Raw genomic sequence first — 17,328 nt, forward strand, 5'->3', positions numbered from 1 at the left:
GGGTGGTGCACACACTGTACGGGAGAGAACCCCAAGATGGACTTTGTAGGAGAGACCACTAGGGTGAAGTGTGCCCTCCACTTGATGGAAGTGAACCAGTGGATGCCTTGTAAGAGTACTCATTCCGGCAAAGTGAAAAAGGAACACTGATGGGGCCCTTATCATGCTGGCACAGTGCCTGGGTCGACTCTGTCAGCAACCTCAACAGGGAACCAGGAGGATGGCGGAGGGTCCTCATTAAATGAACAGGGCAGGAGAGCCCAGGATGAGACAATACTTCAGTTTTGCTCTTTTCCCTGTAGTAAAGATTATATTTAAAAAGGAGACTTTTTTGTGTACAACCATAAGGATTTTGCTTCTTTTCTATAAGATGTGAACTAGTGGGTTTCACCTATTAGCTGTGATTTTGTTCCTTTGTGCATTCACTCCACTGAATGGCAACTTCTAAATTTTCTTTCCCATATCTTTCAAACGCTTACTCCCCTGGCCAGCAGTCCTCACACACACACTCTGCAGTCTTCACACACGAGCCGCGCTTTTAGCGCACATACTTTCAACTGAAAGTCTTTGCGCACTCCACTCTCAGGTCTTTGACTGAGTTGGTAACATCTGCCGGTAAAGGTATTCCATAGTGGCATTAAAGAGACTGAAACAATGCACAAATATAGAACTCATAATTGTGGTCTTTTTTGTTTGCTCGAGTGGTAAAGAACAGAAGAGAAAATTAACTGTCCCTCTCTTGCAGGCATTATCGAAAAGCACCCTGGAGTACGAGACCCTGGAGAATGAGGTCTGCACCCTGCATGACGATCTCTGGGAGCAACTGAACTTAGACATCCAGGTAAGTTGCTGCTTGATCCGGTGGCTTGCAGGGATGGGTACTGGTCGTGGTTGTAGCTAATCTCCAATAATTCTCGTCTTCCTGGGTGGGTGATCGTCAGTGTTTTAGCTCTGCCTCATGGTTTGTTACCTTAGCTCTCCACTCCAAGGGTGAGAGCTGATCATTGATTTAGGGACTGATTTAAAGGTAGTCCAAGATGGCACTCTATCGCAACTGCAACAGAGTACCCTATCCACCAGACTCAGTCCACCCACCTGCCCGATGTAGGGGTGAGTGGACCGACAATATGTCGATGGCTGAGCCTACTCTAGCTCTGTCACCGAGATACTCCTCCGATGTCAGAAGTTAGTTTTCCAACCGTTTGCCCAATTTTGAGTTGGCAGTCAGGTGGGAGCTTTTTTTTGATCATCTTTCCACCACCACCAGATAAAACCAGGTGCTGCTGGACCGTTAAAAAAAAATGCCCTACACACCACAGAAAAAACCTCACTTTACTTTCTTTAAAAAACAAACTCCCAATTTGCTTTTGAAAAAAGTTAAACGTTTAAGTTTGACGGCCATCCGCCATGTTTGACAGAACCATCTGTGAAACTCTTAGAACTTTGACAGGAACCGCTGGGACGGTGGGTCCTGACAAAGTTTAGAGATGTTTGGAGGGGGGTGGCGGACAACCTCTTTCTATTTGGGAGACGGGAAGTCCATCAGAGCAGTGGAGTAATTTACTCCAGTGCCATGATGAACTTGAATCTGCCTCCAAACTCTAAATCAGGCCCTTACTTGTGCCTCGGGTCGGTGCTGGTCATTCTTATCTCTATCTTTTGGTGAGTGGTGGTCATTGTTTTAGTTCTACACTGAGGAATACTGATGATTGTTGTAGCTTTTCCCCCGGGTGAATGCTGGTCATTGCTCTAGTCAGTGTGTCATTGTCTTAATTTGCAGTTGGTTGCTTCCACACCTCCCTCTCACATTTTTCCATATTCTGTGTTGATCGTTTTTCTCCTTCCCAATTAGAATGAAGTCTTGAATGGGCAGATCCAGAAGGAAATCTGGCGGATCCAAGATGTGATGGAGGGGCTCCGGAAAAACAACCCTTCACGTGGAACAGACACAGCCAAGCACAGGGGTATGTGTGCTTATTCCAACAACATCACCTGTCCAGTGTGGCTGAGAGCCAGAACTGGGCTTCCCTGTTCAGATAGTCAAGGAACATTCTGGTTTAAGTATGGACAGTAAATGCAATGTACATCATGGTGTCCCGGAGGACTCAGTGAGGGTCTATAAATGTGCTCTGTCCACATCCTGGTCCTTGTGAATGAATCCGAGCATCTGTATGTACAAAAACCAGGGCAGTGGTAGACTCTGTACCTCGGGTTGGTTAGGTATGCACATGCTGCTCTGGCCTTCAGAAATATAGTGTGTGCCTCCTTTCTATGTAGCCAGGCGTAGGTGGCATTGTTCGGTGCCCCTCAGCAGTATGGATTCTAATCTTGTCAATTCTATTTTTTTATCAAAACATCATGTGTACTGCTGGTTGTACTGCAGCATGCACTAACCTTAGTACGGCAATGAGTTCCACTTTCCTTCGCTTCAGCTGTATAGACATTGGGCGCAATTCTTTCCTAAGCTCTGCACTGAATCTGCTGAACCTGTAGGGCTGGCAATATCACGGTGTAGACACAGACTCTATAACAACAGGGCTCTTATTTATTTATTTATACATATTTATGTAGGGTGGACGTTACCCTAAGGTGCTAGAGCGCGTTACAAGGGAAATATTTAATTAATGGATGGTGTCAGATAGACAACACAACTATATATAATTAGAAAGGATTTTAATTGTACCAAAATAAATTATTACATAAAACAGAATGTAGAAAATCCGTAAAAAGGTTGCGGTAGTATATTGACAGTACAAAGGTACATGTGGCTGAAAAAGGTTGAGATAGTATACAGCGGTAAAAAGGTGGAGGTATTGTAGTGGATCTGTGCCAAGAGTTGCTTGCAGTGTTTTAGCTAAAGTACAGTTGAAAGAGAATGGCTTTCAGGTCACTTTTAAAAGTTGTTAGCAAACGAGTAGTGAGAAGATTTGGAGGTAGTGAATTCCAGAATCTGGTTGTGCTTCCTGGAAGGACTGTGCTCAGTTGTTCTCTTTTAATGGATGGGGGTTCAAGAATCATTGCTTCGGCATTTCGCAATGTTCTGGAGCCACCTGATAGCTTGAGTTTGTCCTCCAGGTAACGGTGAGTGGAGGTGTGCGGGCTTTATGGGTGATGCAGGCAGTCTTGTAGATAGCCCTTGTTCAATTGATAACCATTATAGGGTGATCCGCATAAGGATAATGTGGTAATTTCTTTTGGTCCCATAGACTAACCATGCTGCCGAGAGTAGAATCATTTTCAGGGGTAAGATGGGTTTTGGAGCGAAATGTAAAACAAGTGGCATTTTGAGTTATAAGTAGAAATGACTGTAACTTTCAATGAGGTACTTAAAGCACAGATACGTTTACGTAGCCAGACAAAATGAATTTCCACTTGATGAACCCAATTGCCGGATTGCAGCATTGAACAAGCGTTCGAACAAGTGGATGCACAGTGTTCTCATAGTAGACATGCTTAGTCTTAAAACTCGTTTCTGCTTCTTAAGTAAGCAAACTGTACAAAAACATTAAATATTTTCAAAATGTTTCAAATTTTGATTTTATATAATGCTAATCTGTTCTATGCGATTGCTTTAGAGTTGGAGGCTGCCTCAACCTTTGTTTCTAACTTCAACCAAGACCCATTTTCTTGGAGCAGCCTGTGGTTTCTCAGCAATCTGTGGTTTTTTTAAACCCTGCTGTGCCTGGTAGGGTAGGATGGTTTGGATCTTGAATCTCTAGTCCAAGTGTTTGGTGAATAAAACGACAGGGTCCCCTCAAACATCTCGCTGTTGGGATGAAAGCCCTCTGAATGGGTTGGAAAAGCTGTATCGCCTTGCCCTATCTTTCTCAGAATTATTTTCATTTCTATAAGAGGTGCTAACTGAACGATCTGTTTGTGGGATCAGGATGCAGCCAAGGTGTACCACAACCATTATGAGGGAGATCACTGCCACCTCTTACCAGACTTTGAGGTTACTTGTGGTAGTTATGGGAACAAGGAGTCAATGTTCAGGGTACAGTCATTTTAATGTTTACACCTGTGAGGAGACTCCCTATCAGCTCTCCCGTCCATCCATTCCCCTATAACTGCAGGACCCACCTTTTGATATGGGTTGTTTGTTCTTCTTTTGTAGTAGATCTCTGCACTCTATGAAAGGTGGTGGGTATCCTTTAGGACACTGTGTGCACAACTACATAAGACGCTGATGGATGGGATAGGCAGATTGTCCTTTGCTTTGGGCTTGCAGCCCCATGACTGAAGTTAGCTAGTGGATGGGACAGGGATGAGGATCTCCTTCCCATGTATTGCTGAAATTGGTTTCTTCTGAAAATAGTGAATACCACTCAGCCCCTTCTGCCTGTGCTTATGGCTTTCACCTGGAAACTGAGGCTCTGTGGCAGGACCAGTTTGACTCCTAACATATAAACCACCTTGACCAGTTCTGCTGGATTGGCCTATGAATCCTACCATGCGAAATCTGCAAAAACAGATAAGTCCAACACTATCCTCCCTCACGATTGAAGGAAGATACTAAACTTCAAGTAGAGCAATGCTTTGTAATCGCTAACTAGCTGGAATCCATGCCCAATGAGGGTAGCATAAATACGAACTTTCTCGCATCATGGACTTGTACTTCATCAGACTTCCGAGGGAGTTTGCACACTTTAAAAAAAAAAAGTTTATTTTCGTTTTTCTAATTTGTTGCATGTCAATACTCTGATACATAACAATAACATTAGTGTCAAATACTTCCCTGCTACATAGAAATTATAGGATGAATTTCCATATATTTCGCTACCAGAGAAATCGTTTTTTAGCGTCATGGTTGCACCCTAAACCACTGCTCCCAGTTGGAACGGGGCAAGCTTTCGAGTCCAGTAGATTGCCGAGCCTGCTAGCCCCTTGGGCACCCTCACATCCAGAGCAACGTTAAGCCCGCCTGGCCATTTTATGATAAAGGCTCCTACATTTTCATTCCCTTTAGGGATGGCCAAAGTGTGTGCTCTCGCAATTCTCTCCCCAGTCACACCCCATCCTTCCCCAAGCAGTTTCTCTCTCTTAATGAACACATTTGAATGCTTGTGAGACATGCCTCATTCTGAACTGTTTCCTGCCTGCAAGAAAAACACTAGAATCTCCCCTTAACCAAATAATTAAACTCTAGAATCTGGCCTTGGCACCCCAACCCCAATCTTTGACTTTGGAAGCACCCCAAGTCTAATTGGGTGTTGGCCCTGTGCTGGCAACCCAGCAGTAGGGTCTCAAACCCACTAAGCTGTCCACCTTTGCACCCAGAGCTAGAAACATTAGGGGAATGAGCAAACAGATCATATACTACTGGATGCATTGCAGTTTTGCATTACACCACTGACTGAGATCTGGTTACATGCCTTGTAGTAAACTCTCTTGTCCTAAAGATGTTGGCAATCATCATAACACTGCTCTACAGGAAAACATTGGTAATAACTCTCAGTTCAAGTTATTACGATTTATTGCCTTGATCATGTTGTATCTGAGTTTGTTAACCCTTCTCCTAGAGCAAGTGTTGGCTGACAAATTTACTACTCACATAGGATAAAAGGTCAAACTAGAATAATGGGAGCAACTGAATTCCCCATATAATTTATGGCATAGGCGCTCAGTGTAAGACATTTAAATGAATATTATGGTTCTCAAATCCGAGAGTAATACTATTGGCGGTCCTGTGACACCAGTATTAACCCCTGCACCCTTAGGATACGCCGCTGGTTCCACTGACTGCCGGGGGACCCCAATAAGCAGTTTCGAATCATTTTATCATATTACATATTTTAAATGTGTATGAATATCTTACTGTGTAGGGGGTCTTTAATTCCTTCTATTGTTGATACTTCTATTATAATGCAAAATATGGTGCATTTTTAATTTGGTTTTCTAATTAGGTTCTTTGTCTTCTTGTCTAATAGTGCCATGTGCCCCTTCGGGTACCTACAGTTCGAACAGTCCTGCCAGCCCTTTGAGCTCTGCGAGCCTCACCAGCCCCTTGAGCCCTTTTTCCCTCATTTCTGGGTCCCAGGGGTCACCCACCAAGCAGATGGCCAACGAGGTGAGTCTGGTTACGCAACAGAGGAGTAAACTTTTGCTTACTAAGTGGCATCAAGACTCTAGTATATGGTAACAAGAGTAGAGTTGGCTCCAAATGTATGTACAAAATGGGTTTGTATTGTGTTATATTGCCGTTTGTATAACGCTTAAGAGCCATAAAGCCATTGGATGTATGTTGTACTTACAACCTCTCATGAGGCGTTGAAGCACTTTTGGAGAGGTGTTAATCCCAATAACCACTGGATTACCTGCTAACGGGGCGTTCTGGGGTAAGTGAATTTGCTCCTACAGATGCATCTTAATTTTGTTTTTTCACTGAGGTGTTCATTTTAACATTTTGTTTACGATGAGGACGGGTTCATTTCAGCCAAAAATGGGTTGAGAATTTTGTTTGTCTTTTACATTTGCTGAAGCATTTGTCACTGAATTCATGGGGAAAAGCTACTCCAGCAAACTAGGCGGCCCCAGCTCCCCAGGTAGATGGTGCTTTAGCTCCCCATGGACGCACTACACCAGCGTCCTGTGCTGCTCTATCAGTTGTGGGGTTCCTGCTCCCTAGGGACAGGCTGCTGCAGTGTCCTGTGTTTTGTGAGGCCATTATTGTCAACCGAGTGGTTTTACAGTCACGACAGTCATATCTAGTTATAGGTCACATAGGTGGTGTCACTTTGGGTGGTCCCAGGTATGGAAAGTGACTAGTACCTACATCTTTTTAACAGGGATGTTGCTACAATGTAAATGTGCTTACCTTGAACACAAAAGTGCTGTAAGGCACTCCAATATTAAATATAGCAGGGTGATTGATATGAATCCGGTGGCACCCATTGGGTTGTTGCCGGATAGCCCCTCAGTCGTCTGTCGTAAAACTGCATTTTGTTGTTTCTGGAGGATAGGGTGTCTCCACTTTCTTGTTTTTCCTAGTAATACCATAAACAAATCTATTTTATACAATTAAACTGCTTACTTTATAAGGCCCTGACTTAGCAGAGCGAGTGACTAGGGGTATGACGCACCTAATATCAGCCATGAAATCGAGCACTGGTGCTCCATACAGGGATGTTTAGGTCAGTGCTACACCATTGAGCTCTTGGTACATAGGAGCTAATTGCCCTTTCTGCTCCACTTAGTCACAAGATTGTAATTTAATAGACCAATTCCTATGAAGTTAGACACAATGGGCCAAATTCACGAATTATTTTGCGCTCGTAATATAGTTTTATGAGTGAATGCAAGATGTGACCTAGCAGTTACAAAGCCATTTTCCCCAGCATAATATAACTCACAGCACTTTATTTTCAATGCAAGTGGGGAGGAGAGGGCAGTTCAAGGTTTAGTACGACGTAAAAGTTTGTAAAAAAACTGCAAACTGCTCAGTTTGTTAAAGTTGAAAATGTTCCCTCTGTCCCTTTATCACTCTGGAAATGGTTGGAAATTTCCAGCAGGGTGGGTGTAGGGATAAGTGCATCCTTAACTTCATACAGGGATATAGTTTTACGTTTTTCTTTTGGAAAAATATTTTCTCATGGAGGAAAAAAACACCCGTGCCATGACCAACTGAAGTGGACCTGGAAGTCATATGACTTTTTCAGGTGTTCGATTGGAAACTGTCACGGGTGCAGGATTCCTGCCATACATCAGAACAGTTTTGACAATAGGGAAAAGTAATAAACCTGTAAGTGCATAGCAGTAACTCTGAGCGTACATTCAGGGCTGTTTTTGTGAATCAGGCCCACTAAGTCCAATGTGGCCATTGAGCAGCACACCTAGCAGCAGCACACCGTAACACGAAGCACATATCACATCTTTTGGACACACACCACCAAGCCCATCCGATGCTTTGCACACACCACACATAGGGCCAGATGTAGGTAAATATCATTACCGATTCTAAAATGCAGAATTTTACTGATTCGGTATTTTAGAATCGGTAAATGATATGTAGCTAACGATTCTGTAAATTTAACTGAATCGGTAAAATTCGGTAAATACCGATTCAGTATTCCCCATTCATTCCTATGGGCCTTTAGGCCCATAGGAATGGTTGAGAATTACCGAATGGGTAAATACCGAATCGGTATTAGGGGATAGACTTACAAGGGTGGCAGGGTGTCACATTGACACCCTGTTGCACCCCTGTATAGTGCATGGGTGCACATGTGGCACACATACATGCCCTGTATGTCTGCCACATGGCACAGTTGTAAAAAGCACAAAATTGCTTTTTTTAAGGTTTTCAATATTTACCACCAACTATTAGTTGGTGGTAAATACGGAATCCTTAATACACATGAGCACTCTTAGATGTGCTTACTACATATCATCTACCGATTCGGTATCCGATTCTGTAATTACCGATTCGTATTTACCAAATCGGTATTTTTGGACCACCTACATTACAAATTCCCAATACCGGTCAGTAACAGCCGAAATTCAGTGATTTCGGTCGTTACCGACCGGTATTGGGCGACCTACATCTGGCCCATAGTGCTTAATTAATCTGTGCTACAGATGTGTATCTCTGTTTGTTTAATGTCCTAACATTTCCACATCATTGTGGAAGCACATGTCTTTTGTAGAAGCACAGGCTTGCATCTTGAGTAGTCTTGTGGCTGAACCCTGGTACTATAAAAACAGTAACGGAACGCCGCTAAACCCTAAAAAATAAAGCTGGCTACTTTTTATCCCCAAACCAAAGTCAAACATACGTTTTACTTGCAGCACAACAAAAATGACCACCAGATTTATAATCTGTCAGTTTGATTTTCCATCTTCCTCCTTCCTGCCGTGATGCTTAGTATTTATTGCCAATACTGAGTGTGGGGATGGAAGTTTGTGTGTTGTGCAGGTTTATGAGCAGTCAGTGTCTCAGGTTTTTTAGGTCTACTCAGTAGTGTTCAGTGGATTAAGGGTGTTTGGAGTAGGATGTTCCTTGGCTGGGTTATGCTTGAGTGGGAAATGCTGGGTGTTGCTTGTGCCGTTGGTTGAATATTTTGGGTGATATCAAATACGAAGAATGTTATGGCTAAGGACAGTTTGTGGCAGGTTGTGGTGGATGTGCTTGAGCTGTATTTGGTTAAGGATAGGATGCACCACAAGGGTATTCTGGGCTAACACTAGTATGAGGTGTACTAGGACTGTAAACTGCCTGAGTTCAAGAAATCCAGGTGAAGCTTTAAACTTTGAACAATCTTTTGGATAAACCACAAGTTATTCGTTTTGTAAATTTATCAGCAGTGTTGATATGAGAGCATCAATAACTTTTAGAAAAAAAACCTCTGCATATTTCTTATTTATTTGAAATTGGGTTACTGGATGACTGGGGTATAAGCCGTGGCCAAGCAATAACCACAATCCTAGTCAAGGGTAAGGCATTTGCAAACCCTACATTTTCCTGTGCTAACCGTCTGACACCTTGGCACAGAGCAGTCAGGATGTAACTTAGAGGCAATGTGTAATGTATTTTGTGCAACACTTCAAACAGTAAATCAGTGAAAACACCACACAAAAAGATTCCACTTCAGGTTAGACAAATAGAGCTTAATCGAATAAATAAAACTAGACCAAAACGTTAACAATTAAATTAGTAGAAGATGACCTAATTAATTTTAAAATTTATAGTTCAAAATTGCACCTAGAAGCAAAAAAGTGATATTGGGGAAATCTGGTTGTGCCCGACCTGGACGAAGTCAAAAGTTCATGCCAACCTTGATGGAATGCGGGTCAGCTACAGGGACCCAGTTAGGCTTGCTGAACCAAAATACCCTAAATCCTGGATGCAGAGCATGTGCGTGTACCTGTTTTGAAGATACTTTGCGCTGCAGAGGCAATGCGTCGGTTTCGAGATGTGACGGGGGTGCGATGCGAGGTCTTGTTGCATAGCCGTTGAGGATCCTGTAGACTGGGATTGCGATGCAAAGACTGATGTCGAGGATGCGGCGAGCAGTGGAGACTATGCGTCGTCTGTTCCAATGAGCGGGGAAGTTGCAATGCGGAGGTTCGTCATCGAGACTGCAAGGTATGCAAGGAGTTTGCGCCAGGAAAAGCATCGCTCAGTGGTGGTTCTGAGGGCGAAGCACCGGTCCCAAAACGAGGGGTGCAGCGTCAACGGGAGTCTTTTGGAACAGGTCCAATCCTGCAACAGCAGCAATGCATTGGTTCTGCTCGAAGATGCGCTGCTAAGCCAAGGAGATGCATCAGTACTGCTTGGCGTGCGTCACTCAGCAGAGGATGCGTAGGTTACACTGGAGAAGCACTTTAGGCCCTCTTCTAAGGGTCCTAGGACTGGGGTGGCACCACTGGGCAAAGTAGCCTCACAGATGGCAAAGCCTAGGTGCAGAAGTAGTTTTGGTTGGAAGTCTTTTATGTCCTTGAGACTTCATATGAGACCCAGAGCTCTTGGAGTCACTCTGGCTTGACATGATTCAGGTCCAGTCCGCTCACCCAGGCAGGAGAGCAGCAAGTTGTAGGTTGACACAGCAAATCAGGAGTTCCACAAAACAGCAAGCCAGCAGAGTGGAAATTCTTTCAGCAGCACAGCAGTCCTTCTTTCTAGCAGAGTCTTCACAGGTCCAGAAGTGTACTGACGTTGTGGTGTTGCAGGCTCAGTACTTATACCCAGTTGAACCTTTAAAGTGGGGGAGACTTCAAAGACATGTCTTTGAAGTACACAACGGTCCTGCCTTTCCTGTCGTGGTTCCAGACTCGCTACAGGGGGCTATGCAACCCTTTGTGTGGGGACAGGACACAGCCTATTCAGATATAAGTGAGGCTGAGTCCAGCTCCTCCCTCCCAACCTGCCAGGATGGCCCATCAAGTCACACCTAAGCTCCCATTTTGTCTGACTGTGCAGGGAGAATACACAAAGTCCAACTGTCACCCACCCCAGACATATGATGAGAGATAGGCAGCAGGCCCCAAATGGTTAAAGTAAGAAAATGCCAACTTTTCCACAAGTTGCATTTTTGGAATTGCATTTTAAAATCTGACTTCCCCATCCGTTTGGATTTCAAATTGTGATTTCAGAGACACCACATTTGAAACAGTTATATCTTACCATTTTGGAATCACTCTTATAAATTGTAATTAGCTAATCCCAATGTTATACTATGTGAGATATAGGCCTTCCACTAGTGAAAAACTATATTGAGAGTTTTTCACTACCAGGACATGTAAAACTAAAAAATACATGTCCTGCTTTTAAAATACAGTGCACCCTGCCCTCTGGGTTGTGTAGGTTCTACCTTAGAGGTGGCTTGTATGTATAGAAAATGGAAGGTTTGATCCTGGCAAAAGGTCTATTTTTCCAGGTCGACATGGCAATGTAAACTGCACACACGGACCGTGCAGTGGAAGGCCTGAGACCTGGTGAACTCGCTACTTAAGTGGGTGGCATATTCAGTGCTGCAGGCCCACTAGTAGAATTTGATTTACAGGCCCTAGGTACAGACAGTACCACTTTACTAGAACCTTACAAGTAAATTAAATATGGCAACAATTGGGGATTGTTGGAAAACGAGGTATTAGTAGTGAAGCCTGTACAAATAATGGGTCTACATTTGACCTTCATTGGGAACCAAACACCCCATTGTAGAGCTTGACTCTCCGAGTGTAGCATTGCAGAGTAGTCCAAAGCTTACTCAAGGGAGGTGGTGTGGGCTAGAAGCCCCATTTACAGGTACGCAGAAATAACCCTCAATATTTGATTGTCCAGTCTGTACTTTTCTTTATAAAAAGGAAGAGTACATTTATTACGCACACACTACTCAATACTGTGCCTCAATTTACAAATATACATAAGCTGATGGAATTACTTCTTGAGATTGAGTAAACATTCCCAACCCTCCCACAGGAGGGGGTATGGTACCACCACTCAAATGCATGAACATCATCTTGCCCCAAATGCCACGGGTTGACCATAATATGGAGTGAGGGCCCTTACCACTGGCACCACCCCAGTGGCTGCCCACCCCATTATTTTAACAAGCATTTATAATGGGAACACCTGTCCCAGTGACATATAACCCTGACTGAGAGACCCTCATACTGATCATACAGTATATACACTTAAATCCCACTGGCTGACAGTCTGGCTATTCAACTAATGCAGTAGCAAAAAAACACTTCTAAGCATAACTTGGAATGAGGGCTAATTATCGTATTGGCAATATGTACAATGCAAGGCAATCACAGCCCCTAAAAGGCATCTCTTTTAGAATCACACAGCCATGCAATTATAACCAGGAGGCTGCAACATATTTCCAATACACCTTGAACATCACATATCATATTGCATGTGACTTCTAACCCCAAAAGGACCACTTTACGTAAATGCAACTCCTGTATTTACCACTTTCCGTCCCTAGAAGGTGACCCTCCATAAATTCTTCATCCTTGTCCTTAGGAAATAGGTTCTCCCACGCTGTATAACAAAAGTTCCAGCATCAGGCAGGCTTTAAAACATGGATAGATCCTTCAGGGGTTATTTCTTTACAGTCCATAGAGACTTAGGAGGGACTTTTCTATTCTGTGCTGGGGGAGTCTGCGCTGCTTCTGCAGTTCCCCTGCACCTTTGCATCCCAATAGTGGTGACCCCATCTCCCTGAGGTCACCACACGCCGAAAACGAGCAGTTTTTCTTTAAGGCATGACCATGCACTGCAGGGCATTATGGTGTGCTTCCTCTAAATCAGGCATATCTGAGCAGTGGCTCTCCTGCTGCTCCGGGGAGAGCTGCGCTGCTGGACTGGTGACCTCGTGCTTCATTCCTCTCATCCTTGGTAGCCCAGTCCCCTCCCGGCACCCTGCGTGCAGGTACGTTGGAGAGCAGCTCGGAGGGCCCACCCCTGGCTGCTCTCACCGGCTCCCCACCTAGCCAGGACCCTTGTGTGCTGCAGTGGGAGCCGGACCTTCATTCTGGTCTGCCCACTCCTGTGGGTAGACACAAGCAATGTGGTCGGCCAGGCGTGGCTTCGGGGAGTGTGACAGCACTCCCCAACTTCCTCATCGTCAGGACCTAGGGATGGGGTCCTGGGCCACTTGCACACGTCCTCATGGTGGGCGCGACGGCGCTCCCTGGTTTGACTTTGTCTGGTGCGGGGATGCGGTCCTGTATGCATTTTCACGGGGCCGCAACGGTGCGCCCTGACTTACTTCTTCTGGGGGCAGCGGAGTCTCGCGGCGGAGCCCCACACGCTTCGACGTTGGTCCGGTAACAAAAGTAGATGGTCGCCTACCTTCTGGGGGGCCTATCTCGGCCCCTGTGGACCAATTCAATTGATCTTGGTTTCCTGTCCCTCCTGGAAGCCAGCCCTAGCCACCGGGAGCACTTTCTGCTGCCCTCTCGGCCTCCAAGAGGGCGAACTCAGCAAGGAGCTGTCTTCACTGGCTCCTTGCACCAAACTTTCACCTGGCTCTCCTTCTGGGCCTCTCCTCGCGCAGAAGCCCAGGCCTTCCTTCACTGGTCCTGGACTCCCTCAGAGGCACAGTCCAGAGTCCTGGGGCAGTCAGGGGGTTCCTCCTTACCATTGGCCATGGCGCCAGTCTCCACCACCAGTCTTCCTTAGCAAGACCACACCCCAGAGAGAGCTCCACTTCCTGTGCAAGACCTTTTAAGAGAAAAATGGAGGGGGCTGGCAGGAAGGCACTGCTTCCCTGTCCTGCAGTGACGCATCACCTCTCTGCCCCTGATCCCTCCTTCCTGCATAGAGCGTGGGATACTTCAAGATGGCCTTGCCCAGGGGTCAAATGCTCATGAAAAGCACCTGGGCGGCGCACAATAGGAATCTCCCCTGCACAGCCCTTACACGGGTCCTAACACATGTGTCCAGATGTAACCAGTCCGGTGCCCCTTACCCTGGCTGCATCGCAGCGGCCTTATCTCACAAGGTGGACACCGGTGGAAACCACATGCGGTCCATTTTATAATGAGCTTACCATGGGTGAGTCCCAGCTTACGGGGCTCTCCCACTGTAAAAGCTCAAAAATCAAATGTTCCAAAAGCAAAACATCCGGCTGGCTCAGATGTTTAGAACCACCTTCTCACAGGTATGAACCAATATTATCACCTTTTGGGTAGAGAGCACAAACACCTTAGCACTGGTTATCAGTGGTAAAGTGTGCAGAGTCCTAATACTAGCAAAAACATGGTCAGAAAAAGTGGAGTAGGAAAGCAAAAAGTTGGGGGGAAGACCACCCTAAGTCTCAGGTCTAACTATCTTTATTAATTTAAATAAAACAATAGTCGTTACCTGCGCAACCCTGAGATGTCAAATGCCACTTTCCTCAACTTTTTTTTAGGTCAGGAGGTGTACAAACATCATGTTCATCCTCAAACGTTTTAGGAATAAAAACACAAGATTAGTTTCTTTTTTTATGCATATTTTGTTTTTTTATTTGATTGGACACCAGTTCACCTTTTGGTTGCTTTCTTGACCCTTGTTCATTGTTAGGAGAAAGTGCTGCATTCTCAACTGGATGTGAGGTTTCTCGGAGAGGAGAAGTAGCTCCGTAAACCAATGCTGGTGAGGCCACATTCAAACAGGTATAACTGAGCAGAGCTCAGTGGAGACTCCCTAGCATGATGTGTAGTTAAACATCTGAGGTACTGGAGCTTTTCACTGTAGTGTTCTAATGGACAAAGCAGCCCGATTGGCAGAAACCTAAGTTTGGTCTCTTTTTTTTAATTTAATTTAATTTTTTATAGACTATGATCCGTTTCAAAATTGAAAGGCATAGGGCCTTCATATTCTATGTTAAACATTTCATTGCTCTTATAAGGAACCTGGGGACTCCCATCTCGACAACTGGGAAGCAGGTGAATCTATGAAAGTTTCCTATACTGGAGAGCTACAGTTACAGTAACTTATTTTCTTCATTTGGGAAGTGGTGTACTGGATACAGTTGGTGGGGGGATGTGAGGGTTGCTGGCTGAGGGCGTTTTGATATATCTGTGTGCATTGTGGTCTGTTTGGGAATGCTTGGTGTTAGGGGTGACTACTTGTGATAGGGTTTGCTTTATAGGGTGTATTAATATCTGGGTGCATGTCTGTTATGCTGGATATAGGGTTGTGTGGGCTGTCGAAGTTGGCATTGTGTGATGAAATCGACTTGGAATGTGGTGGATTTTAAGTGGTCTGATGACCTGGACTGTGCAAGATGAGGGCCATGTTTGTGTGGGACTGTCCTCTGTATAGGAATCCCCAATCTCAGTGGATTGTGAAAGTCGTAGCTTTCAAAAGCCCCCAAGATATGTGATGCCCTGAACCAATCGTGAGTTTTTGGTAAACACCATTTTGTATTAAGTGATTTTTGGACACATGTGTAAAAATACGCTACAAGTCCCAAACGTTGTCTTTGACTAAAAACTCAGGGGTTGGCTGATGATGTCTTTCATCACAAGAGGCAGCTGAAAAGCCTAGGGCTTGGCCTTGTGACCAACCAGCTTGTAATACCCAGACAATATTTCACAATGTCCAAGAGATATACAAGCAATCTCCAGGAGAGTTAGTTATGAGTACTTTCGCTTTACAGGTATTCATTGTTGAGATAATGAAAATATGCTAAATTTGCTCATCGGGTAGTCACAGATCCTAGTACTACTGGGATCCTTGCATGTAGCAGATGGGAGTTTAGTTAAGCATTGTGTGTGGTAACTTTAAGTGTGGCTTGCGTTATGAATGAGTTGTGTTTAGTGTGTTTTTTCCTTGGAGTACTGAGTAAGGACTATACGTGAGGTAATGTGGTATATTAAAAGAAGGCAATGCTAGGTGCATGGCCTTTAACAAATGGGGGCTGTATGACAGTTTGGTAGGTTTACTTAGAGTGATTGTTGTGCTGGTTGTTTGTGGAATAATGTATATTAAGAAATCTATGTTATGTGTACTTGTACAGTGCTTAACTCCCTTATGTATGGCTTCGTAGCACGTTAAGAATTTGAGCGTGGTGCCCTGTGGTGCTTGATGGCCAGAGTCAAAGTGTTCTATTTACATTGTGTTTGGTTGTGTTTCATATTGTTCAGAGGTAAGATCTACATGATAATCTAATGGGTTAACTTGAAATAAACCAACACTACAAGTCCCAAAATGTACTGACATGATAAATAAAAACCTTGGCCTTGATATGGTTATGCGGCAACCCTGAATTATGTTAAACTTAAGTTAGCGGCTGCACAAAAGATAACCCCACTGCTATGAAGTGACATTTCTTAACCTGATGTGTGTTTGGCATATATACTCTGTAATTATGTCTTTCTGTGTACTTCTCTAAGTGCTGCTTTTTCTTCAGTGTTCTGCATTTGCTTTTTCTCTATACTCTCTCTGTTCACCCAATCCTACTTCTCGAAGTTGTTTGTCTCCCCGACAATAGTTTTTTAGTTACTTTCTCAACAGCCTCATTTCTCCTGCTCCTTTTTCTTTTTTTTGTTCTTTTGCTTGTTTCTCTGATTTTCATTTTCTCTGTTCCACTCCACTAGTCCTGTCTTTTTTTCTCCTGTTCTTCCCACTGCCCCTGCACTCTCCTGAATATCTTTTAGGTTCAAGTCTATTCCTCCTTTTCACCATCCTTTACACTTTTTCATTGTCATTCTTTATCTTTCACTTCTTTCTTCTTCCATTTTGTCACTATTTTCCTTTTCCTCTCCCTTTCTCTCTCACTTTTTTGTTTCTTCTCCCACTTCAACCTCTTTCACCTTCGCTCTCCTTTATCATTTAGTTTTTTTTTATTTTGTCTTTTAATCATTTCTCCCTACCCCCTCTTTCTCTCACTCTCTGGCTTAGGTTTCTTCCTCTTCAATCTTATTTTCTTCTTAGAATTTTATTTCCTTCTCTGTTTTGTCTTTCTACCACCTTTCCATCTTACTGTGTCAGTCACCTTCTCATGCTTTATATCCTCTCTCCTACTCTTTCTCTGTCATTTTACCATTCCTCTTTTCAGTGCCCCCCTTATCCTTTACCTAATTCAATTAATGTACTTCATCTTTCTTCTTAACAATCTTTTACCTCCCTACAGAGACTCCTAATTTTCTGCCTTACTCTCTACCTCAGGATATGGGTCCTCCTCGACCTCCCCTCCCTAAAGCCTACGCTCCCCTGGAGTCACCTCCGAACGTCCCTGCACCCCCGCGGGAAAATCCTTTCCGGCTTTGGCCGCACTCTAGCACCCCCTCCTGGCAGCACAGTGGAGAGCCAAAAAGGGGACAGGTATCGAAAGCAGTTCGGCTCTGCAGAGCTTGGGAGGTCTCCCTGCAGTATCCCTTTCAGGGCATAAG

The 17,328-nt window shown here is 44.3% G+C and overlaps 1 protein-coding gene across 9 annotated transcripts in view; it reads left to right on the forward strand.

Annotated features, from left to right (window-relative positions):
* PLEKHA6 (pleckstrin homology domain containing A6) overlaps positions 1-17,328 on the forward strand; it is a 778,700-nt gene that overhangs the window by 723,799 nt on the left and 37,573 nt on the right. For 7 of the 9 annotated variants that reach the window (XM_086923462.1, XM_086923463.1, XM_086923467.1 and 4 more), the window contains 4 exons: positions 746-841; positions 1,853-1,964; positions 5,928-6,067; positions 17,105-17,260. In XM_086923462.1, coding sequence (XP_086779588.1) covers positions 746-841; positions 1,853-1,964; positions 5,928-6,067; positions 17,105-17,260 — 504 coding nt within the window. The remainder of the gene's footprint in view (positions 1-745; positions 842-1,852; positions 1,965-5,927; positions 6,068-17,104; positions 17,261-17,328) is intronic. The other 2 variants (XM_086923464.1, XM_086923470.1) reach the window with 1 other exon arrangement.

The sequence above is a fragment of the Lissotriton vulgaris genome, chromosome 5 (assembly GCF_964263255.1).
Source record: "Lissotriton vulgaris chromosome 5, aLisVul1.2, whole genome shotgun sequence".
NCBI classification, from domain to species: Eukaryota; Metazoa; Chordata; class Amphibia; order Caudata; family Salamandridae; genus Lissotriton; species Lissotriton vulgaris.